Raw genomic sequence first — 24,313 nt, forward strand, 5'->3', positions numbered from 1 at the left:
ATATTACCAAACGTATGTGACATTTTCACCCAACAGATACCTCATGGTGAGGAAGATAGATCAACTGAGAAAACCCAGATCAAATTTTAACCTACACAAATGTGGACCCAGCTCTGAGCTTTTCAAGATTTCTGATACCAGAACATGGACAAGGGTACCAAATGGGTTTCACTCGGTCCTTTTACATGTGGTTGCCTTTGCACAGTGCCAGTATACACCCGAAACACAACTAATGCTTTGATAATATAAAAAAAATTCTTTGGGTTCCCATATCACAACTTCAGACAATATAGATGCATGAAGCTTCTGTCAATGCCACTGCCCCTGCCTTTCACCTTGAAGCAGTTCTCATCAGACATGCAGCGCTCTGCACTCCACTGGTAGCTGGTTTCCTTTGCTGCCCGGACACACTGTGATGCCAGGTTCCCACCTGCGGCCCCCGCTTTCTTCTCGCTCAGGTACAGTTCTACCACCTTCAGGCAGATGTCATCACTCACAAGATGGTGAAGCTGTTGGAAAAGAGGGAATGCGGTTAAAGAAACCAATGACACGTTAACAGCAATGGACTGAAGAAGAGAACACAGCATTACCAGGTCAAGATGATATGCAGGAGACAGGAATTAATGCTGCGACATACCCTGGGCCTCAGCAGACAGGGTGGTCCCCCGGCTCAGAGTGCATGGCGGACTGGGGAGCTTTGGGTAACTCAAAAGGCATAATCTACTTATCCTAATGCCATTCATTAGAAGCATAGGAGGGGAGGTGAAGGGCACACACTGAAGCAGAGGGTCTGAAGAAAACTAGGCACACAGCAGCACAAGCTGTGCAAAAAGCAGACAACCTCCAAGAGAAGGAGTTAGGGTTGTTGGGTAGTAGTGTTTGCTTGTGGCTGTGGAGCCAACAGGTTCCCCTTTGACCCACTCTTTCAAACCAACCGTGCTGTCCAAGACATTCCAGTGCTACTTCGCTTATTGCTGTGACACGCGAGAGTTTGGAGGTAGTGGGACCAGCACTTTTAAAAACAACATGCCTACTACGCTGTTTGCAGGTAGGCACAGTTAATGATCAAATGTAAAAAATAGTTAAATGTTCAGAATAAACAAAGCTCACACTTCTAAGTAAGAACCTTGGTTTTCAAGGGTCCAATGAGACTGCTCTTTGAAATGCAGAACATAACACGTGCAGGCCAGAAGGGGGCGAAGATGGTTCTCATCATCATTAAATTGAACACATAACTCAACTTGGAAGAACTATTCGTGCCTCTCAGTATGTGCCTCATAGAAGGTATATGGTTGCTGTTTACTACCTACTCGTACGATCCAGCCTTTCACAACATGTTCCGGAGCACACACCTGTCGAGTTATGTTTTGGATGAGCTTGTCCACCGTAAAGCCGATGTACGCATAGATTGTGAACATCTCCCGCAAGCTGTCTTCATATTGTGAAGGTTCAATGTTTCCAACCAGCAAATTTCTAACCAGGTCCAGAAATGCAGGATAATACTCTTCCAACTCCACTTCACCTGCAATCAACAAACAAATAAGATGTAAAAATGTTTAGATTATTTACAAAGGTATAGTAAAGTGCAATATTCAACATGGGCAGTATTTTGTCCTAAATTGGTCAAACAGCACGAAACAAGATGTAGTGTAGACCCCAAACTTGTGGTGATAATATAGCAAATATTACTTCCCTGCAACTGTCAAATTGCAACTATGTACGGGCACATGCTTTCCACCGTCCTGCCATCTAGTACGGGCCTTGCAAGTTTTTTCCTTGAAGCAGATTTCCTGTTTGGGGGGACTCCTGATAACTCTCTCGAAACACATATTGCACCCGGGCATAGATCACACCTTTTAACTCTCACACTTATCTCCATTGGATAGTACAGCAATATTCACAGAGAGAGGACTGCTCTTTCACTAAAGTTGGTATCAGCAAAATTACTAGTGCGGCTGGACAAGGGCAGAGAAATCAGTCTTGTGCGTATACGAGTTGTGGGACTGTATACAAAAATGACTTACATATTGTCCTGGTGATTCCAACTTTGGTGAAAGAGCAGTCCTCTCTGTGTGAATATTGTTGTGCTATCCAATGGGAGAGAAGTGTGAGAGTTAAAAGCATGTGAAACTGATTGACAATGAGATACCAATATTGAGCAAGGCAGTGATGCCGAAACGCGTTTGTTGGTGAAATAAAATCTACTCTCCGAGAACCTGTTGAGTGCTCTATATATATATATATATATATATATATATATATACACGCACACACACACACACACACACACACACACACGAATATATACACACACACTGAAAAAAACCAAAGGTTAAATTAACACTATAGATAGGAGAAATGTTCAGTGACATAGTAACATTTGAAACTCTAAAAACCATATTACCTCACCTAATATAGTTATCTTACGTAACTATGACTCGTGCCCTAAGGTAACTATAACTTGCCCCCCGTCACACACCGTTTTCTCATCAATAATTTCATTGCAAACGTTGCAGTGATATTATCAACGATGTCATAGAAGAGGTCACGAGTGATGTAATAAGTGGGGTAATTAGCAGTGCAAGGCGAGGGTGCAAGTCAGTTACCTTAGGGCACGAGCCATAGTTACTTAAGAGCCATTGTATGCCCTTAAATTAACTTATTGGCCCCTGGGGACACAGTCCCTGGATCCCTGTCTCAGGGAGGCGTGCTGCGTGGCCCCCCTCCCTTTATTTAATATACCGGCCTAGAGGATGGGGTCCCCGGGGCCCCTAAAACATACACCATGCCACCCCTCCACTCTCACAGGCCACCTTGGGGGAATATTAGTAATAAGTGTGGGAGCCCACACTTTAAAAATAAAGAAAAAATGCCCTACGTGAATTCTCGAATCCTATACCACCAGCCTTTCTAGTCACGGATGTTGGAGGAGGAAAGCACGGTCCACCGAAGCAGGCTTGTGTTGTCTAGTGATCTGCCTGTTGACCGGAGGGCAAAATCCTGGTTTTGCTTGGGTACCCAATCGTGTGTCCGTCAGGGCCTTATTGAATCGCTACAGAGGCTCCCTTTTAGTTTGTCTGGGATGAAGTACTTATGTCAAAACATTGGTTTTTACCTCAGTGGTGGAAGTGTGAGGTCCAACACTTATGTCACTCTCTTATCACTGTGGCAAACAAGGCAGACTATTCCACGGTTACAACTGCGAGAGGCGAGTGTCAGGGAAAGTATCCAGGCTACAGGTGTCCTGCACATCCATAAATAGTTTTCATCATCGTAAATACGACTAGAATCGTCATTGTTGTCTCTGAATTCATGTTGGTGTTGAGGGAACGATTCAGGATCACACTGTGTGTTACATGTGATGTCGGTGCGACAACGGAAGAAGTCGCTCTGGGATCGGCTCTGAGTCCAAAAAGACAATCTGCTTTCCTCCTGGCATAGTCTACGTTTGGGCTGTGGTGATGTAAAAGGAATCAGTGTCGAGCCGGGGGCGATGTCAGAATAAGTGGAAATTGGGAGCGGAACTACCAGTGGTGGACAGACTAGAGGCCACTTCAGATTTTTAGGGCCTAAAAGCAAGCAAAAAGGGTTCAATTGGGTACGGAAGATTTGGTATATAGCCTCTTTAAATTCTCGTAGCTGTTGCAATGTCACCAGAGGACCTGGAAAGTCTGGTCTGAAAGGCATGAGGATTGGTATCGGTTTCAGGGTTGGGGGGACAATTTGCAGCCTCACGATACCTGGGGTATCATGCAACTCCAAGAGATGGGAGTGGCGGGACTTTGGAGAGCTGTGTTGGGAATGTTTATGTGTTTTTTAAAAAAATATTCTTTTTGGACTTATTGGATGACCTTGATTTTCAGAATGACCGGACGTGAGATCGCCCACAGGAGTGGAAGTACGTTCTCGAGCTCGATCAGGACTGGGCCTTCTTTGACTTCCATCAATGTGACTCGACATAGCGCTTGGCTTCGTGGTCGCGGATGGCTTTGGGGGTTTATCTTAGCTCAATCATCGCAAAATGCCGAATTGTGCTTGGAGCCCAGACATTAGAGACAGACTTCATGTGGATGGTCACTGACATCCGTTTGTAGCAGTCCTTGCATGGTTTTAGAAGACATGACCCTTGCACACTGAAAAATGTTTGAGAAAAAACTGTAAAGTCTGGCAGACTCGAAAGAATGAGGTTCGGATCCAGGTCAGACGGTGTGTAAAGAAAGGAACTGACAACAGCAAGCGGAGATGGCGCAAATGTAGTGGACCTGTCACATCCGTGACAGATCCAAAGCTGAGCCACTGACCAGCGTGCGAAGCAGTTGCTATGAAAATCTGTCAAATCCAGTCTGGCGCCTGGGAAAATTCAGAAGGTGCGGAATCTATGGTCAAAAGCCTCTATCAGAAGATTTGCACTTGATGATTATTGTTGCACCCTCTTATGAGAGATTGTAATCCCAATTGTTATATTGTTTTGCAAACTATTGTTTTGTACATATTTGTATTTTTATGAATGTATGCCTGATGTTTCTTCGTGGTAGAGCGTATGCACCATACAGGCTTTATGCCAGATTGGCTCATTGGAAAGGTTAATGTCAAAGGCCATAGGTATGACAGATTTATTTTAAAATGTTACAACAAAGGCAGTCAGGTCTGTCTTATTTATTATGAAAAGCTCATGTTAAAACCTATAAGCCTTTAAGGATGGGCTGTTTTTACACCATGTTAAAGGCTGTAGACAATCCTATTTTCATGGAATTGCACCGATTAGCATTGCTGGGAAGGAGTTTTGGTGTTGGTTATCGGATCTGACAATCCCTGGTGGTAGAAGATTCTCGCTGTGATACTACTTGCTGGACTGTCTAGAACATGATGCTGAGAAAGTCTGCGAAGTCACCTTCTTGGCTGCTTGTGGACAGGGAGACTCCTCCTGGTAGCCACAGTGCCACAATTCACAGAATAATATATGTGAAAGTGTCAATAGCCTCCTTAAGATGGTCCCAGGTAGCAGGAGACACCCACAAACGGAAAAATCTTTTGCAAACCTTGTAGCACTTGATTGAAGATGGAGATTAGTAATCCAGAAGATGATCAACTGCAGGAACCAAAAAACTGCAACAAAAATAGTAGCAAAGAGGTGGAAAATAGGATACAAAATAAGCAATAGAACCAGCGACTAAACTGGTCTCCTTATATATGTTGTTAACAGGAACTGAACTCACAGGAAGAACTCTGTCCCATCCCAGGCTGTGAGCCTCTGTATATATTCAATATCAAACCACCATCTTGGAAAGGGCTAGTAATATAGCTTGACCATGCCTCTTTTCTGCAAGTTATAGTATTTACAAAGCAAAGAAGAAGCTTCACAGTGACATCTCTTAACCAGTACTGTATTCTGCAGTCCTACCACCACCCATGCCCAGACTAGCGTTCGGAACACCCTTAAGGGAACCTACTAGCGTTGAGACGGTTAAAGCAGCAGGACATCTTGGCAGTACACCAAGCATGGCGCCTTAAAACATGCTACTTGTTAATGAGTACCACATTGCTTCCATTTTGGCCCATGCAAGCACTCTGGTTACGTTTTATGATCGATGCCCCGCACAGTTGCAACATAGACTCTCAGAACAGCCCGACAAGTTTAGCTGTCCCATCTTGTAATCAAAATAATTCATAAACATTAATATGCATCCATCCATCCATAAACTGTTCAGTATCATGCACATTATGCTTCAACCCATGACCGTATACAGCATGGGGAAATGGGACAGCTCTCTTCAGCCAATGGCCCTATTGTTCTGTGAGGGACAACTTTTTGCCAGATCTCATGTGCACACCAGCCTGCAAATGAGTGTGCATCAGTGCTAGCTCTAATGGGCCAGTCTGTTCGTTTTACAATTTCTCCTTTCATATGTCCCCATTCATTCCTTTCCTGCAGCTTTCCAGACAGTGCTAGTGGGCAATTGCTCATTTCATTTGCAGTGCACAACATTTCGTACAGCAAATGCTTCTCAATCAGACCGCCATATCGCCCTGGTTTTGTCTGTAGTATGTCATTTATTTAAAGTTCCAACATGGCAGCCACATTTAGAAGGATTACGTCAGCCATCTGAGATCAAGGCTGGGACATGTATGTTCTTGTACTACTTTTATTCTTTTAGGTTATCTTTTACATGCTTGTTGTGTTTGTGTGGTTCATAATGGAAGGGTAAGTGGGAGAAAGCAAGACTGTTGTGTCAGTGGGTGGATGAAATGATGCACGAGTACAAGGACGAGTGATATCCTGTCAGATTCTTAACTGACGATACTCTTTCTATGCAAGACAAGGTAAACACTATATGTGGAAAATGCTTTGGTCTCCTCCACCTGCTGCTTAGGCTTTTTCGTTGGATTCCAGTAGAATGGTGAAGGACAGTCACACAAGCATTATGAGCAGGCTGGACTACGAAAATGTTCTGTACCTAGGAATGGTAGACATCTTATTCACGCGACTGGAATCCTTTCAGAACGTGGCAGCTAGATTTATTTGTAATAGTATGCTAAGTAATTCGGCTTCTGCCTGTTTGAACTCATTCTATTGGCTTCCAGTACGTAGAAGGGCTAAATTCAAGCTATTATGCCATTATAAGCCACTCTACGACAAGGGGTCAGCCATTTTGCATGACCGAGTCACTTTTTATAAGCCAACATGCCCACTCAGTTCTGCAAATCTATCTTTGGTGATGGCCACACATATTTAAACAAGCATTGAAAATGCAATAGGTCTCGCAATAGAAGAGTTTCACATTTTTCGTTTTGCAAATGGATGAGTGGCGTTGCGTGGATGAGTGGCGTTGCGTGGATGAGTGGCATTGCGTGGGTGAGTGGCGTTGCGTGGGTGAGTGGCGTTGCGTGGGTGAGTGGCGTTGCGTGTGTGGCGTTGCATGTGTGAGTGGCGTTGCATGTGTGTGTGGCGTTGCGTGTGTGAGTGGCGTTGCGTGTGTGGCGTTGCATGTGTGAGTGGCGTTGCGTGTGTGAGTGGCGTTGCGTGTGTGTGTGGCGTTGCGTGTGTGTGTGGCGTTGCGTGTGTGAGTGGCGTTGCGTGGGTGAGTGGCGTTGCGTGGGTGAGTGGCGTTGCGTGGGTGAGTGGCGTTGCGTGGGTGAGTGGCGTTGCGTGGGTGAGTGGCGTTGCGTGGGTGAGTGGCGTTGCGTGTGTGAGTGGCGTTGCGTGGGTGAGTGGCGTTGCGTGTGTGAGTGGCGTTGCGTGTGTGAGTGGCGTTGCGTGTGTGTGTGGCGTTGCGTGTGTGTGTGGCGTTGCGTGTGTGTGTGGCGTTGCGTGTGTGTGTGGCGTTGCGTGTGTGTGTGGCGTTGCGTGTGTGAGTGGCGTTGCGTGTGTGAGTGGCGTTGCGTGGCTGAGTGGCGTTGCGTGGCTGAGTGGCGTTGCGTGGCTGAGTGGCGTTGCGTGGCTGAGTGGCGTTGCGTGGCTGAGTGGCGTTGCGTGGCTGAGTGGCGTTGCGTGGCTGAGTGGCGTTGCGTGGGTGAGTGGCGTTGCGTGGGTGAGTGGCGTTGCGTGTGTGAGTGGCGTTGCGTGTGTGAGTGGCGTTGCGTGTGTGAGTGGCGTTGCGTGTGTGAGTGGCGTTGCGTGTGTGAGTGGCGTTGCGTGTGTGAGTGGCGTTGCGTGTGTGTGGCGTTGCGTGTGTGTGGCGTTGCGTGTGTGGCGTTGCGTGTGTGTGTGGCGTTGCGTGTGTGAGTGGCGTTGCGTGTGTGAGTGGCGTTGCGTGGGTGAGTGGCGTTGCGTGGCTGAGTGGCGTTGCGTGGCTGAGTGGCGTTGCGTGGCTGAGTGGCGTTGCGTGGCTGAGTGGCGTTGCGTGGCTGAGTGGCGTTGCGTGGCTGAGTGGCGTTGCGTGGCTGAGTGGCGTTGCGTGGGTGAGTGGCGTTGCGTGGGTGAGTGGCGTTGCGTGGTTGAGTGGCGTTGCGTGTGTGAGTGGCGTTGCGTGGTTGAGTGGCGTTGCGTGTGTGAGTGGCGTTGCGTGTGTGAGTGGCGTTGCGTGTGTGAGTGGCGTTGCGTGTGTGTGTGGCGTTGCGTGTGTGTGTGGTGTTGCGTGTGTGTGTGGCGTTGCGTGGGTGTGTGGCGTTGCGTGGGTGAGTGGCGTTGCGTGGGTGAGTGGCGTTGCGTGGGTGAGTGGCGTTGCGTGGGTGAGTGGCGTTGCGTGTGTGAGTGGCGTTGCGTGTGTGAGTGGCGTTGCGTGTGTGAGTGGCGTTGCGTGTGTGAGTGGCGTTGCGTGTGTGTGTGGCGTTGCGTGTGTGTGTGGCGTTGCGTGTGTGTGTGGCGTTGCGTGTGTGTGTGGCGTTGCGTGTGTGTGTGGCGTTGCGTGTGTGTGTGGCGTTGCGTGTGTGAGTGGCGTTGCGTGGCTGAGTGGCGTTGCGTGGCTGAGTGGCGTTGCGTGGCTGAGTGGCGTTGCGTGGCTGAGTGGCGTTGCGTGGCTGAGTGGCGTTGCGTGGCTGAGTGGCGTTGCGTGGCTGAGTGGCGTTGCGTGGCTGAGTGGCGTTGCGTGGCTGAGTGGCGTTGCGTGGCTGAGTGGCGTTGCGTGGGTGAGTGGCGTTGCGTGGGTGAGTGGCGTTGCGTGGGTGAGTGGCGTTGCGTGGGTGAGTGGCGTTGCGTGGGTGAGTGGCGTTGCGTGTGTGAGTGGCGTTGCGTGTGTGAGTGGCGTTGCATGTGTGAGTGGCGTTGCATGTGTGAGTGGCGTTGCGTGTGTGAGTGGCGTTGCATGTGTGAGTGGCGTTGCGTGTGTGTGGCGTTGCGTGTGTGGCGTTGCGTGTGTGTGTGGCGTTGCGTGTGTGAGTGGCGTTGCGTGGGTGAGTGGCGTTGCGTGGGTGAGTGGCGTTGCGTGGGTGAGTGGCGTTGCGTGGGTGAGTGGCGTTGCGTGGGTGAGTGGCGTTGCGTGGGTGAGTGGCGTTGCGTGGGTGAGTGGCGTTGCGTGGGTGAGTGGCGTTGCGTGGGTGAGTGGCGTTGCGTGGCTGAGTGGCGTTGCGTGGGTGAGTGGCGTTGCGTGGGTGAGTGGCGTTGCGTGGGTGAGTGGCGTTGCGTGGGTGAGTGGCGTTGCGTGGGTGAGTGGCGTTGCGTGGGTGAGTGGCGTTGCGTGGGTGAGTGGCGTTGCGTGGGTGAGTGGCGTTGCGTGGTTGAGTGGCGTTGCGTGGTTGAGTGGCGTTGCGTGTGTGAGTGGCGTTGCGTGGTTGAGTGGCGTTGCATGTGTGAGTGGCGTTGCGTGTGTGAGTGGCGTTGCATGTGTGAGTGGCGTTGCGTGTGTGAGTGGCGTTGCGTGTGTGTGTGTGGCGTTGCGTGTGTGTGTGGCGTTGCGTGTGTGTGTGGCGTTGCGTGTGTGTGTGGCGTTGCGTGTGTGTGTGGCGTTGCGTGTGTGAGTGGCGTTGCGTGTGTGAGTGGCGTTGCGTGTGTGAGTGGCGTTGCGTGTGTGAGTGGCGTTGCGTGTGTGAGTGGCGTTGCGTGTGTGAGTGGCGTTGCGTGTGTGAGTGGCGTTGCGTGTGTGAGTGGCGTTGCGTGGCTGAGTGGCGTTGCGTGGCTGAGTGGCGTTGCGTGGCTGAGTGGCGTTGCGTGGCTGAGTGGCATTGCGTGGCTGAGTGGCGTTGCGTGGGTGAGTGGCGTTGCGTGGGTGAGTGGCGTTGCGTGGGTGAGTGGCGTTGCGTGGGTGAGTGGCGTTGCGTGGGTGAGTGGCGTTGCGTGGGTGAGTGGCGTTGCGTGTGTGAGTGGCGTTGCGTGTGTGAGTGGCGTTGCGTGTGTGAGTGGCGTTGCGTGTGTGAGTGGCGTTGCGTGTGTGAGTGGCGTTGCATGTGTGTGTGGCGTTGCATGTGTGTGTGGCGTTGCGTGTGTGTGGCGTTGCGTGTGTGGCGTTGCGTGTGTGGCGTTGCGTGTGTGTGTGGCGTTGCGTGTGTGTGTGGCGTTGCGTGTGTGTGTGGCGTTGCGTGTGTGAGTGGCGTTGCGTGTGTGAGTGGCGTTGCGTGTGTGAGTGGCGTTGCGTGGCTGAGTGGCGTTGCGTGGCTGAGTGGCGTTGCGTGGCTGAGTGGCGTTGCGTGGCTGAGTGGCGTTGCGTGGGTGAGTGGCGTTGCGTGGTTGAGTGGCGTTGCGTGTGTGAGTGGCGTTGCATGTGTGAGTGGCGTTGCATGTGTGAGTGGCGTTGCATGTGTGAGTGGCGTTGCATGTGTGAGTGGCGTTGCATGTGTGAGTGGCGTTGCATGTGTGTGTGGCGTTGCATGTGTGTGTGGCGTTGCGTGTGTGTGTGGCGTTGCGTGTGTGTGTGGCGTTGCGTGTGTGTGTGGCGTTGCGTGTGGCGTTGCGTGTGTGTGTGGCGTTGCGTGTGTGAGTGGCGTTGCGTGTGTGAGTGGCGTTGCGTGTGTGAGTGGCGTTGCGTGTGTGAGTGGCGTTGCGTGTGTGAGTGGCGTTGCGTGGGTGAGTGGCGTTGCGTGGGTGAGTGGCGTTGCGTGGGTGAGTGAATGGTTAGCTGTTGCTTATGCGACGTATAGCACTTAATACTAAAGTAGGCAGACCTTCTTAGCCTTTGTGAGAATAATAGCAAAATAAAAATAAAAACCAGATCAAGTCAAGGACGCAAACGGCACCATGCTATTGTTTATTTACTCAGATGATTTGCATAAAAATGTAACTTGTGAGCACGTTTCTCTAACTCTCCAATAATCCCATTACAACACTTTGTACAAATGAGATTGGGACTCATCCTTCCGAAGTCGAGAAAAATGTGCAACGCTGTGTTGTAGTTAATTTTTTTAATTAACAAAATGCAAATAATGTGGAGAGATTTCAAGTGATTCAGGAATGGGCGCCCTTGTAAAGAGAAAGTACGGCCGGCCTGGGCAGTGATAGGGGAGGAGGGAGGAGAAATGCGAGTCACGGCAGCAGCAGCCTTTGATGTGCCTGCCGGCCGGCCGTGAATAATTAGGGGGTGAGAAATGCGCTCGGAGGGCTGCCTTTGATGTGGTAATGCGAGGCAGGCAGGCAGGCGGCTGGTGGCATTGTGCACGCGCTTTTTAGGGCTTGCGCAAGCGCAATGACCTAAAAAGCACATGCACTTGAAGGAATCGCCAGTGGAATCGCCAGTGGTGGATAAACACTGGATAAGCCCCTATAGAGCTTCGCCAGCTATGCGCTGAAGCGCATCAGCAGGCGAGCCCTAAAAAAAACAGAAGGGGTGGCCACTCTTTCAACCATCTGGCAGCCGATCACTGGAATTCTTTGCCCCTTGATCTTCGCCTTACCTCTGACCTCTTCTAATTTCAGAATAAGTTGAAGACTTGGTTATTTCCCCTATGGGGGATTTTAGTGCATGGAGCTTTGTAAACCTTGATCCAGCGACGGGATACCCCCCTAATTGTCGACTGTAGCGCTTTATAAATACAGTACATAAAATAAGGTAGATAAATGGCCAGGCATGGATTTAAGACTCATTACATGGGAACATTGGTGAGCCCGCCCCTCCTGAGGAAATACTTACTGCTAGATATCTGTTAGGTTGCATACAATGGTTCTCTCATGCATATACAAAGTGAATAGGACAGACCTTAATTCCTGAAAAAAAGCCATGGGGACAACTGTTTTTCCCAATTTATTGTTGTTTCTGTAGAGAGTGGCCCCCCTACTACCTTACCAGTCCTAGGTACTGTTTGCGGAGTCTAATTTAAGCATGTTAATCCATGAAAGATCCAAGGTTGTGGAAGTTGCTGGTTTGAACTACATGTTCTCCAGCATTGGTATTTTAGATACACATGCGACCCCACTTTCTCCCCTGTGAAGCTCACATACCAGACAAGACTCTTTTCACGAAGACTGAGGTATGGTGGGCTCTTGGGGACATACAATCAATCGCCTCCCTGGCAGAAGTTAGAGTCTTTTCCAATGTGATCACTGGACTACTGAGGTGATAATGCTTGAGGTCTTTCAAGGCTGTGTCTAGCATTCCACTGCTAATTTAAAGTAGCCAAGGGACTCTTAGTTCAACAACATGTAATGAACCAAGCATGTATAAGATGCCAATGCTGCAAAACTGTAGTACTTGTTTCATATGAACTAAGCAGAAGGACATTTTGTGGAAAACAAAATGCCCCCTCAATATTAAGTGTAAGCATCGAGAAAGAACCTTGTTTTGAGAGTGCCCCCTGTGCAGCATGACAGTGGGAATTCACAGGACACTCGCACATAGGATTTTAAGACAGTCATCAGTGGGTATGAAAAGAGTGAGTTCAAATAATATGCAGTCAAGCGCTTTGATACAGTGAAAGCGGCAGATGATTGACTGACAACTTGGATTTTAAATTTCAACATGCCACAGCTTTTTGTGAGCGATCATTCAGTTATTGTAGAACTGTCTACATCATAAGGTGGTTTGTAATTGGTAAATTCTCCTTTCTAGAAGAATAAGGAATAGTGAAAGGCATAAAGGATATTGCTGGGCTAATGTGGCCTAGGATCTAGATAAGGAACCATGCTGCGTATTAATTCCATTTTGATCAAAAGAAGCTGTGTCAAAAAACAATACATTTGATAAATGAGCATTTTGGAACATCTGCTCCTTTATAAACATGATGGCCTGAGGTGAGTGCTGTGTTAAATTGGGAAACAATGGAGCATCCCAGTAAACAACAGCCATTATGTCTCATATGGCACAAAAGAAACACTTGGCATAGATGCATTAGACATGTGAAAGGATTGAATAGGCAAGGAGTTTCTTACTAGGTTGCTTGAGTCTGAGATCCATAGCTGGGTCTGTGGATTTTTCTTTCCGTCCATCGCACAGTATTCTCTCTCGTTCTTTTTCGGCTCGGTATTCCAATAGCTGCTTCTGAGCCTGCCGGTAAATTTTCAACAAGCGCGCACACAAAGTCTGATGCAGCCGTAGAAAGAAATACCAGTTGTTATTGGCAAAGAAGAGGCTATACACATCTTCCATTGGAGTGCGTGCCTCGGTCGGCGTAGGGCGTGTCTCAGCTGGTACAGGGGAGGGCTCAGCTGGTGCCGGGCAGGCCTCCCGTGGCTCAGATTTTGGGCTGGCCTGCGATGGAGTCCCAGGTTTCTTGCGGTGGTCAGCCACCTCACTACTGGGCTCTAAAGTCGTTTCCCGCTCTTCATCAGCAGACTCATCAGATGACCCAAATTGAGATGGGCAGGAGAAAAAGAGTTCAGGAAGAAAGTGGTGGATAATTTGCCAAATAGTGTCTTTGTCCTCCTTCTGGATAGCGGGCTGCCTTTTCACATAGTAGGTGATAAGTGCAGCTGCATCTTCCAAAATTTGCTTATCTTCGTACACAAAGATCAGGTGAGGTTCATTTGTAGCGCTTGGCCTACCATCGGAGTGCTGCTCTTGATGCTGCAAAAGAAAAACAATGTATTACTTTCATTTATTTTACAGTTTCTTACATTCACAGTTTTGTTTCTGGAAGGGTAAAGGCTCTTCATTTAAAGAAGGGAGAAAAATGCTAAGGGATACTGCTAACACCATATACAATGGTCGCTAAAAGATTTTCACTAGCAGCAAAGAGTATCAGTGGTCAGAGTCTCCCAACACTATCTTCAACACCTATAATGTCACCATCTAATGAGGATTTCATTCTATTAAACCAAAACCGGAAATTTCCAACTCAAACTTGCACGCTTGAATATAGATTTCCTAACAAAGTCAAACAAAATGTAATAAAAATGTTAAAAACTAAACAGAAGTTGACTGCATGTGTAATCTCCATGAAATATTAGAATGAAAAATGGCTGAATTGAAAAAAATAAGCTGAAGGACTGTCATACCTTTCTGGTTAACTATACAGTTGTGGCAAACTCTTATCAGGCTAATATCCACAGAAGACTACTGCTTGTATGCTGTCTTGTGCATGCTGCAGGGCTTTTATGGAATTAGAGACTGAGTTAGGAGTAAACATTATTGAAAGGTCCTAAACAAAACTGAAACAGAAGGGCACAAACTCTGTGGTTGCCAAAGTCAAACATATATCCACTGTGACTTCTAATGAACCAGGAACCAAAGCCATAACAGACTTTAAAAGGCACTGAAGCAGCAGGGCTTTGAAAATTGTGTCAATCTAGCTTTCAGAGTAGGGAAATCAATATTTTGTTTTGTACCCCTTCGGTCATTACTTCATGATAAGTAGTGAGGACATAGATAGGGAACACATATCCTACGTAGCCACGCAAGGAATGAAAAGAGCAGATTCAGGGTATGCTCTTCAAAGTTGTAGTGTGCCTATAAACTATATAACTTTTTCTTTGGCTCATTCATTTGACTGTTTTCAGCCTTTTCCTCAGACCACCATGAGTAGACGGTGCAGGTTTCCGTTTCCATGTTGGTTGCTTTATTGAGGTGTGCCTTGCCCGAGCTGAGGTGGCAGTTAAGGATCTTGCTCCTCATGAACATTGGGAGTTAGGGGAAAGAGAATTTCCCACTGACTTCAATGATCTTGAAGGAAAATGCTACTTACGCAGTATGCATCTGTTCTTGGCATGTAGAGCTGTAGATTCACATGCTTTGCATAAACCTGCCATCTAGTGTTGGGTCCGGATGTTTGCACTTTGTTTTTGTTCGAAGAAGTCTTTTCCAGTCACGAGGTAGGTGACTCCTCCTTTTGGTGATAGTGCGCATGGGCATCGACTCCATTGTTAGATTGTTTCTCCGCAAAGGGTGAGAATGGAGTTAGTAAGACTAGAATAGAGATGTCCATGTGTATGCATCTAAGTAAGATATTGCTGCAACAGGTATAGGTACCCGGGGAGGCAGGTGGGCACATGTGAATCTACAGCTCTACATGCCAAGAACAGATGCATACTGGGTAAGTAGCATTTTCCGTTCCAGGCATGTGAGCTGTAGATCACATGCTTTGCATAGACTATACAGCAGCAATCTCCCAAAGCGGTGGTTAACCTGTAGCTGTTGCAGTGGTTTGAAAGAGTATACGTAGAACTGCCTGGCCTACATTAGCTTGTTGTCTTGCTAACACATCTACAAAATAATGTTTTATGAATGTGTGAGGTGTAGACCATGTTGCAGCTTTGCCGATGTCAGCTATGAGAATGTTTCCTAAGAAAGCCATAGAAGCCCCCAGTTTGCGAGTGTAATGCGCCCTAGGTGGAATTGTTTAAGTTCTTTTTGCTTTTGCTTAGCATGCCTGAATACATTTGACTATCCACCGTTCAATACCTGATTTGGAAATGGGATTGCCCTTGTGAGGTAGAGCAAAAGCAACAAAGAGTTATTTAGTTTTACGGAAAGGTTTTGTCCTTTCTATGTAATAGAGTAATGCTCGTTTAACATCTAAGGTGTGTAGAGCACATTCTGCTACAGAATGTGGTTGAGGAAAGAACTCGGGCAACTCAACAGATTGGTTGATGTGGAAGGCAGAAATTACTTTGGGGAGAAATTTAGGGTTAGTACGAAGAACCACTTTGTTTTGGTGTACTTGTAAAAAATGATTCTTCTATGGTTAGTGCCTGAAGCTCACCCACTCTCCTCAGTGATAAGATCGCAATGAGGAAAGCAACTTCCCAAGTGAGAAATTGCAGTTCGTATTTATACATTGGCTCAAAGGGTGGACCCATCAATCTGGTGAGAACAATATTAAGATTCCACACTGAGGCAGGTGGAAGTCTTGGGAAAATAACTCTTTTGAGTCCTTCCATAAATGCCTTTATAACAGGCACTCTGAAAAGAGACAAATGTTGTCTATTTTGAAGGTATGCAGCTATTGCCACGAGATGTAAGCAGATGTATATGTACGCTAAATTTGAGCACTGTAAATACAGTAAATAGCAAATTATGATTTGAACTGGAGCATCAAGGGCAGATTGGCGACCCTCTGTTGAGCTTCGGGCTTCAGCGACGTTAGACGCAGCCAGGCGTGTCGGTGCAGGTTAATACCGTGGCAGTACCCGTGGGTTGCCAACAGCGAGGAATCCGCCGGGGAGCTGATTATCTGGTTAGAGACCAGCATCCCCTCTGTGATGATCTCCTGGAAGTCCTCTCTGCGTTCCCTGGGAAGATGTTCCGCGAACTGCTGCAGGGACTCCCACAATGCTCTATCGTACCGCCCCAATAACGCAGAGGCACTGGCGGCCTTCATGGACGTGGAGGCCGTACCACATACTCTTCCGCCTGCTGAGTCCATTAATCAACTCTCCTTGTCAGGAGGCACCGTTGATGATGGCGCGGTGGAATGTTGTTTCCTGGCTGCCGTCACTATCACGGAGCCCGGTACAGGATCCGAACGCAGAAAGGCAGGGTCCGACTCAGGAGCCTTGTACTTCTTTTGTAGCCTTGACGGTGCAGACTTCGTAGAGGCAGGCGTAAGGAAGAGGTCCATGGCTGGTTCTTCTAGCTCTGGCACTAAAGGTAGTAGAGGACGAGACAGCTGTTTTTTATGTAGGGTATCAAATATCACTGAGGTTGAGGGCGTTGGAACCGTCAGCGTGATGCCCAGTTTTTTTTCTTCTAGCCCTGGCACTAAAGGTAGTAGAGGACGAGACAGCTGTTTTTTATGTAGGGTATCAAATATCACTGAGGTTGAGGGCGTTGGAACCGTCAGCGTGATGCCCAGTTTTGCCACTCCTCGCAACAAGACCTCCTGAAAGGAGGCAATGTCGTCTATCGGAGACACCCTCGTCCGAGGGAATCCGAGAACGTTGGGGAATAGTCCCTGGCACTGGATGACTCCGTGTGGTGGGACCTGGACCTGTCTCTCCTGCGGCGTCGTCTGGATCTAGTAGACGACCGACGATCATCTCTGGACCTGCTCCGTCCAGAGCAAGACCTCGGTCTCCTTGGTCTTGGCCGCTCCACTGGCCGCACAGGCGCGGGTTGTGGAGGCTGAGACGGCAGCCTAGGCCTTGGATGGCCTGAGGGTGGCGTAGGTAGATGTAACGAGTAAGACCTCGGAGGAGGAGGAGTTGGAGTCCTCGGAGGAGGTGTAGGTGTCCTCGAAGGCGGAGGAGGTGTAGGTATCCTCGGGGGAAGGCCCCTAGGTAACGGAGGGGGCGGTGTTCCATGCCTAGAGGGTGAGTAGACTTGTGAGTACCCAGAGCCCGGAGACTGTTCCACCCTCTTTCTCTTAGGCTTCCGTACACTTGAAGGGGACCTTGAGGCCGACCGCTTCCTTGACGAGCGACGGCGCCGCCGTGACCGTGAGCTCGTGGTCGAAGAAGAAGAAAGGCTGATAACGGAGCCTTGGGACTCTGTCCTGGCCTTAGAACGCCTTCGGGACCTGGACTCTCTTCTTCTCGACTCCGATCTGTTCCTCGACGTCGAACGCGTCGACGCCGACCTCTTCGACGTCGAAGATCTCTTTCTTGACGCCGAGGAACGCCTCCTCGACGACGAATGCAGAGTCGACGACGACCGGCGGTGTCGCCTCGACAGCGAGCGCCGGTGTCTGCTAGACCCCTCTCGACGTCGGTGGTACCTCGACGACTAAGTCGTCTTCGACGTCGACCTCGTCGGAGGTCTCGACGTCAATCCCCTCGACGTCGAACAACGACGAGGCTTCGACCCAGAGCCCTGAGGAGACGGGGGAATACACCGTGGTCATTCCTCTCGACGCCATCGACGTCGACGGAGAACGATGTCGTTTTCTGGCCTTTTCTTTACTGGGGAGCCCCCCCCAGAGGCCTCAGCACGGGCAGAGGAAGAAGCCCCTTCATGCCCAGACCCACCTTGGTCACGCTGCCTTCGCTTCTCCAATCCTTGAAGCCGAGTCTTCTCCCTGTTCCTCAGGGTCCTGTTGGAGAACTGTTGGCAGATCTCGCAATCCTCTGGGACATGAGAAGGGGGCAGACAATGAATGCACACCCTGTGCTTGTCTGATTTGGCCTTCTTTCCAGCACACTCTGGACACCTATCAAATAGGGATGGCATATTTGATAGAAAGAGTGGCTAAACTTACTAGAAAAACACCAGCAAGAGCAGAAAGGGCCAAAGGACGTCGAGTGAAAGCACTCTGAACATTTTTAAACGTGCAAAAAGATTAGAATAACACCCAAAAAGGGAGAGCTCAATGCTCCAGGGTCCTGCTAGCAGGAGCCGGAAAAAAGAACTGAAAGTGGAGGGAGTTGCTGTGCATTCTGGGATACCAGGAGAGTTCTGGAAAGTTTCCTTAAAGGCACGGTATCCCTTTTTAAGCCACATAATGGCAGCCTAAGGGGGCTTGTCTGTCCTGTCCTTCCTCTCTATCATTCCAAGGATTTGGTGAAGGGGGGGAAGTGTTTTCCATGGTGAAACCTGGCAGACAGGTTTAAATGTGATATTGGTGGAATATCCTTTGCATTTCTAGTTGAAGTACTGGACAGTGTAGCCTTGCATGTATAGGCTGCATTATCTGTCTTTAATTCACTCTTAAGTGTCAATGCACTACTGCAAAGAAGACAGCTGAAGAGATTATTTTTGATTGCTCCGGGGTCCCCGCACATGAGCGGGACTATTTACTAGATTATGACTATACACAGAGATCCCCTACTACAGAAATATATTAAAGAAAATATATTTTTTTTTATTACCCATGAAAACATATGCTTCAATTGGAAACAGAATGGTTATACATGTTAGGTGGTTTACCTTAAACAGATACGTAGCTCCTATCATTTTGCACAGTCCCACTAGCCCAGCATTTCCCCTCAGGAGGTCAGAGATACCACAAATCATATGACCCCCGGTCAGGGTCCCCCCCACATAGCTAGCATTGGTTCCCTATAATTCACCCATGCCCCCCAATCTTTTCCCATTTGCGTGGGCACCCTCTGCTCTGAGTCTGTTCAGCCCGGTGACACCAGTCCAAGTAATTTTCCCAGGACGCCACTGTTGGCACCTCCCCAGCCCCCCATAACTGAGCGATGTTCCTTTTTGCCAACACGCCCGCCAGTGCGAGCCAATTTTTCGGCCAAACGGGCCAGACTGTATCATCCGTCACCCCCAGCATATGCCATCTCGCATCTGCCAGGACCGGGGACCCAACCACTGTGGACATCACTCGGGCCAGGCTACCCCAATACCCTTGAAGCCCGGGGCAGGCCCACAGTATATGGACGAATGTTCCGGTCTGGACACTCCTCTGACACATTATCCGATACGATACTGCACTGTCCTGGGGGCATACGACCTTGCAGAATTCGGAGTTGAATTAATCGGAATCGTGCCCGCACAGCAACTTCTCTGGGGCTCAGTAGGGCCTCTGCCCAGTCGTGGTCCTCTAGGAGCCCCACGTCCGATTCCCAGGCCTCCCTCAATGGTCCCATGGGGTCTGGTGAGTTGTTAACCAGCTTATTATACATGAGGGATATAGCCTTATCTATCATTGGATTGAGCAGGAGTCTATTCTCCAGCGGTGTGTACTCTGGCAGCGGATCCCCATCTTTCAAATGACAGAAGAGTGCATGGCGCAGTTGTAGATATCTAAACTACTTGCCCTTTTCCATCTGATAATTTGTTTGAAGAGTACCAAAGTCGATCATTTTCCATCTTTTCCAGACGTCGCCCAGGAGGTCTATACCTATACTTCTCCAAACTAGTGAAGCCCTAAAGGCGCGCTGACTCTCTCAAAAAATCTCCCTCCCACAGTGCAGTTTGCTCGGTGAGTTTAGTGTCCCACCCAGTCATTTTGGTTGCCTTCTGTCATGCTGCGACCACCGTCCGAGTGTGAATTGGGAGGGATTTGGTACACTTTCTTTTCATATAAAGGGCAGAGTGATAGCTACCCTTACCCAAGGCCATCCGATCGACCCGGTAAGCTGGCTCCTCGGTCGTAGAGAATACCCACCTGTTGACATCAATAAGTTGAGTTGCCCAATAGTATTTTCTGATATCGGGCACAGCCAATCCTTCCTCGTACACCCTCTGTTGTAGTTTCGTAGGGCAATTCTGGGACTGCCCCACAACAACGCATGTTGCTGTGACTCGATCGCGCTAAAGAAAGCCTCCGGGATCAGAAAAGGGGTGTGCTGTAATGCATATAATAGGCACAGGAGAGCAATCAACTTAAACAGAACTGCTCTCCCCATGAGGGATACCGGTAGGCGCCGCCAGTGGGCCATGTCTCCCTTCAATCTATCCAGTTGTGCATGGACGTTTAACTGCATAAATTCCTCCTCCGATTTCGTGATCCAAATGCCCAGGTATGTGAATGTTTCCTTGGGCACCAACTCCTTGCACGCTGACGCCAAAACAGGAGGTTCACCCCCCAGCGAAAACATCAGGGACTAATCCCAGTTTATGCGATACCCAGAGTACGCCCCGAAAGACTGTATAATGTGAAGGAGTCTATGGAATGTCTGTCGGGGTCTGTGGGCATAAAGCAAGATATAATTAGCAAATTATTTAATCTGTGCCTCTCCAGTGTCCACAATTGAAAAAAGAGGATACAGTATCAGCTGTTTATAATTTGTGTGGCGCAGCTCAGCACCAAAGCGCTAATGAAAGATTCACCACAGCTACTGTTTCAAACACATAATGTGGACGCCTCATAAAATGGCATCATGAGTGAAAAACATAAAAAACTGCGTCATCTGTTATACATAGCTGAAAATCAACAGCCTTTCCAGTGCCACTTTATACACTCTAACACAGTGATATACCAGGCTGAGGTAAAGTGCAGATTGCAAGACAGTGCTGTGACTTTACACAGTTTTTTATTTTTTCTTGTTTGGGAAATACTTTTAAGGTTTCTCTTGGGTCTGAACATTTGCTATATAATAGTTTACGTTCTGACTGCTTTATAAAAAACAAAGAAATAAAATATTTTTTTACACTGACATTTTTATTAGTAAGTTTTTGTTTGACAACTGACATCTAATGAACCAGAAATCAGCGAAAATATACTCAATTAAGTTTTTACATAGCATTACATAATCTATAATGGACCCGGCATTATATGATATAACCACATTTGAGCAGATGTATAACAATTAAAAGAAAAAAAGCCTCAACTCACCCAACCTTTGAGCATTCCACAGCATAGTTTTCGTTTACTAGATCCACTATCACTACACCCTATTAGATCCCCGTGAATACGTAAGGAGGCAATTTCCTATACAAATATCTCCAAGCATCAACTTACCTTGGTACGTGTCCCACTGTTATTCCCCCTAAAGTCGTTTTTAGGAGCTGCACTCAAACAAAGAGGTCACCCTGATGTATGGCTGAATACTTTTTAAGGGAGTGATAGACAGGAAAAAGGGGTGGGGGTGATTAGACTGGGCAACCTGCTAAGTATAAAATGATATCCCCATATTTCTGTCCACTGATGGAAAGCGCTACGAACACTGAGTTGCTCCCCTTGCCATGACCACTCTTCTCACACACCCACCCTCCTCCTACTCTATTCTATTGGGCAACATAGTCTTCAGCAATTTCTAAAAAGCTAGAATCTTGGATTTCTTCATGAAGGACCACACTCAAAGATAGCTAATTTTAACAACTGTGTAATTATTTTCTGGGAAACATGTACATTCTGTTTGCACTTCTTAATACAAAAAGCAATCGAAATAATGAACCAGTACGTTACACTTGGGGTGGAGATGCCTTAATTGAATGTAATTCCCCCCACCAATGCGTTCATGGTATACCCCATCACAGAGCTGGGATTATGCACAAGTAGGTGTAGTGTTCTCACCTCGTCGAAGACACTTTCAATTTCATTTAGTAAGCTTTTTGAGCGCAAGGCTTTGGTATCATTCTGTTTGAAGTTGACCGCCTGGTGGTCTAATGACTTAAGGTAAGCCTTTTCATACTGCTCCCGCCAGATCTTGTTGAAACCCTGCTGGGCTTCTCGCCACTCCTCCTCCTTTGCCTTCAGCCTGCATAGAAACACACAAATAAAAAAAATACAACAAATGAAGGTGTGGGTGGATTTTGATCATTCCAGCCATAATAGACCAGCTATCTAGTAGATATCCCATTCAACAGCACCAAACCCAGCCGATAAGAACTACAAAGTAAATGAAAATACATGCATACATATAGTCCGCTGTTCACCAAGCAGCCTTCGGCTACTTAATGTCCACCAAAAAGTATAGTGGCTTTAAAAGGCCTATATAACGTGCAACTGCATCTTAGGAATCATTATCTACACTCCCACAGGCGAACATTAACATGACTGTTCCATTAGGGAAACTTCTTTCGTGTCTGTATGGTAGAAAAGCAAAGGTTCAAGAATGAACTGTCCAGTCCCAGACGTAAATCATAGTCCAGGGGCCCAAGTGACTTCATTCAGTTCAGATCTCTTACGAAGCTGCCATACTTATACCCTCATCAACCTTCACTCCTACTAGCAGGCATTGATGCCCAGCATAATACGGAGGTGTAGGGATATTCATCAGTTTTGAGGATAACGACTCTGGACTGTTTCTAGAAAGCTGATTTATTAGTATTCATCAGCACTTTAAATACACTAAAGACAATTGTATATACAAACATGTAAAGCTCCACATTTTAAATATACTGCTTAGAAATCAGCATGCAGCTTATATCTCATCACTGCCGATTTTGATAAAGAAGAGTTTAGAAGAGAAGGGGAGAGGAGTTGGCCTAACGGCTAGGGCGCTCGACCTCGGACCTGGGGATCTGGGTTCGAGTCTCGGTAACGACGCCAAAACCTCCTGTGATTCTGGGCAAATCACGTAGTCTCCCCGTGCCTAAAAAATGTAACGTAACTGGAAAATATGTAAAGCGCTCTGATACCTGATTCGGTTCGGGTCTAGTTCGCGCTATATAAAACTCAGCAAAAAAAAAAAAAAAAGGGAACAGAGGCAAATCAAGTTTAAATAATCTAACCGAGATGACAAATATGGTTAAGTGAGGCAGCTGGGAACAGTGGTCTGGTCCCCGAGTTACATAGTCTAGGCCTGTGTAAGAAGCCACATCCCTTGCATAAACAAACCTAAAACACAACTACAATTACCACAAATACACATCAAAAATGTGCTTGTTGAAATTTGTGGAAGGAGAGGGACATAACAGGTGGTATTGAGAGATCAAAACCTGGGTAAGCTTTTTAAGACACTCCGATTTGAACGAGAAATGCAAACGAACATACAAAGTACAATATTGTTTTGAACAGATTAGCACATTCATTTTAATAGGTACAACATGAATAGACAAGATGGCAAATCAGAAAGTAGTGAGCTGAGCTGCAGTAAACAGATGGAATGTGAAGGGGGTATGGGGTGTAGTAAAGGCTTTGTTATCGAGGGGTACAAACAGGGTGATTGTGTTGGGAGGAAGATTATGCAGGAAGTGGTAAAGAAAAAGGTTGGGGCGATTGGAGTTCTACCGGAAAGATAAAAGAACCACTAGTGCAAGAGCGATGCAAGTAAAACGGCCTCAGCCAAAGGCAGGAGAGAGAGGGAGAACCACTGGGCTGGGGAATTAGGAGACATTTTTGACTGAAGTAGAAAGAAAGCATAATCAAATAATATTAACAAAAATGGGGGGGAAATGGAGGTAGGTGTTAGGTACATCCTCCAGACTGTGTATCGTTATTAACGAATCTGTATATGACAGATCAGAGAACCTAACCATGCGGTCCGCCCGGGTAGGAGTAGGTGTCATTGACGAAGGAGTGCTGAGCCAAGGTTACTACCAGCCCCTCCACCCTGGCAGTCCATAAAGCACAGCGTTGCCACAACATAAATACTACGAGTCTGATTTCAACCGCATGTATTCAATTTGGTTCTCACACATTAGGTGTGCATCTGTTCTTTATTATATTATTTCTTTAGTATAGGATAGTTTTTCTCACTGTATGGTACGCATGGGGCTGGTCCCCATGTGGTCCTAAAGAAGAGGTTTAGGGGACACCTCGAAACATGTCGACCAAATACTAGGGAAAGTATACACATAACAGTTACACTTCCTCCCTACTATTAACCCCTTTTTATCCATACCAACTAGAAGCAGGAATACATTATTTGCTCACTAGCTAGGTATTTTTAGCATTACCACTCCCCCAAACACTACACATTTTTTCACAAAAAGTGCTCCTAAGTTGTTCCGTAAGTTGCAGCACGCCCCAGACCGTAGCTGTCTGGGATGGCCCCAATGATGAAGCAGGTCACCTAGGGGCAACCCTTGGTGAGTGAGGGGACTCGAGAAGAGAATTTTCTCTTCTTAGTTTTGGGGCGTTGTTTCGCACATTTAGCGGAAGCCCTTCCCATTGGTTAGATTCTCTGATCTATCATTTACAGATTTGTTAATAACTATGCAGAAAGAAAGCACACATTCAGAAGGGGGAACTAGGGGGATGCATAAGCACGGGGCTACGATACGATGCGGCCAGC

At 47.6% G+C, this 24,313-nt stretch overlaps 1 protein-coding gene and 1 long non-coding RNA gene across 3 annotated transcripts in view; one reads left to right on the plus strand and one right to left on the minus strand.

Moving 5' to 3' along the window:
* Positions 1-4,775, plus strand: part of LOC144798461 (uncharacterized) — a 122,933-nt gene extending 118,158 nt beyond the window's left edge. Inside the window, exon 3 of the long non-coding RNA XR_013603542.1 lies at positions 3,864-4,775. This is a non-coding gene — a long non-coding RNA (uncharacterized LOC144798461). The remainder of the gene's footprint in view (positions 1-3,863) is intronic.
* Positions 1-24,313, minus strand: part of SIN3B (SIN3 transcription regulator family member B) — a 121,205-nt gene that overhangs the window by 15,051 nt on the left and 81,841 nt on the right. For both annotated transcript variants that reach the window (XM_078669354.1, XM_078669353.1), the window contains exons 13-16: positions 21,649-21,832; positions 12,731-13,364; positions 1,353-1,522; positions 336-509 (exon numbers count right to left, since the gene is read on the minus strand). In XM_078669354.1, the coding sequence (XP_078525480.1) occupies positions 336-509; positions 1,353-1,522; positions 12,731-13,364; positions 21,649-21,832 (1,162 nt within the window). The remainder of the gene's footprint in view (positions 1-335; positions 510-1,352; positions 1,523-12,730; positions 13,365-21,648; positions 21,833-24,313) is intronic.

This window comes from Lissotriton helveticus, chromosome 12 (assembly GCF_964261635.1).
Source record: "Lissotriton helveticus chromosome 12, aLisHel1.1, whole genome shotgun sequence".
Classification (NCBI taxonomy): domain Eukaryota; kingdom Metazoa; phylum Chordata; class Amphibia; order Caudata; family Salamandridae; genus Lissotriton; species Lissotriton helveticus.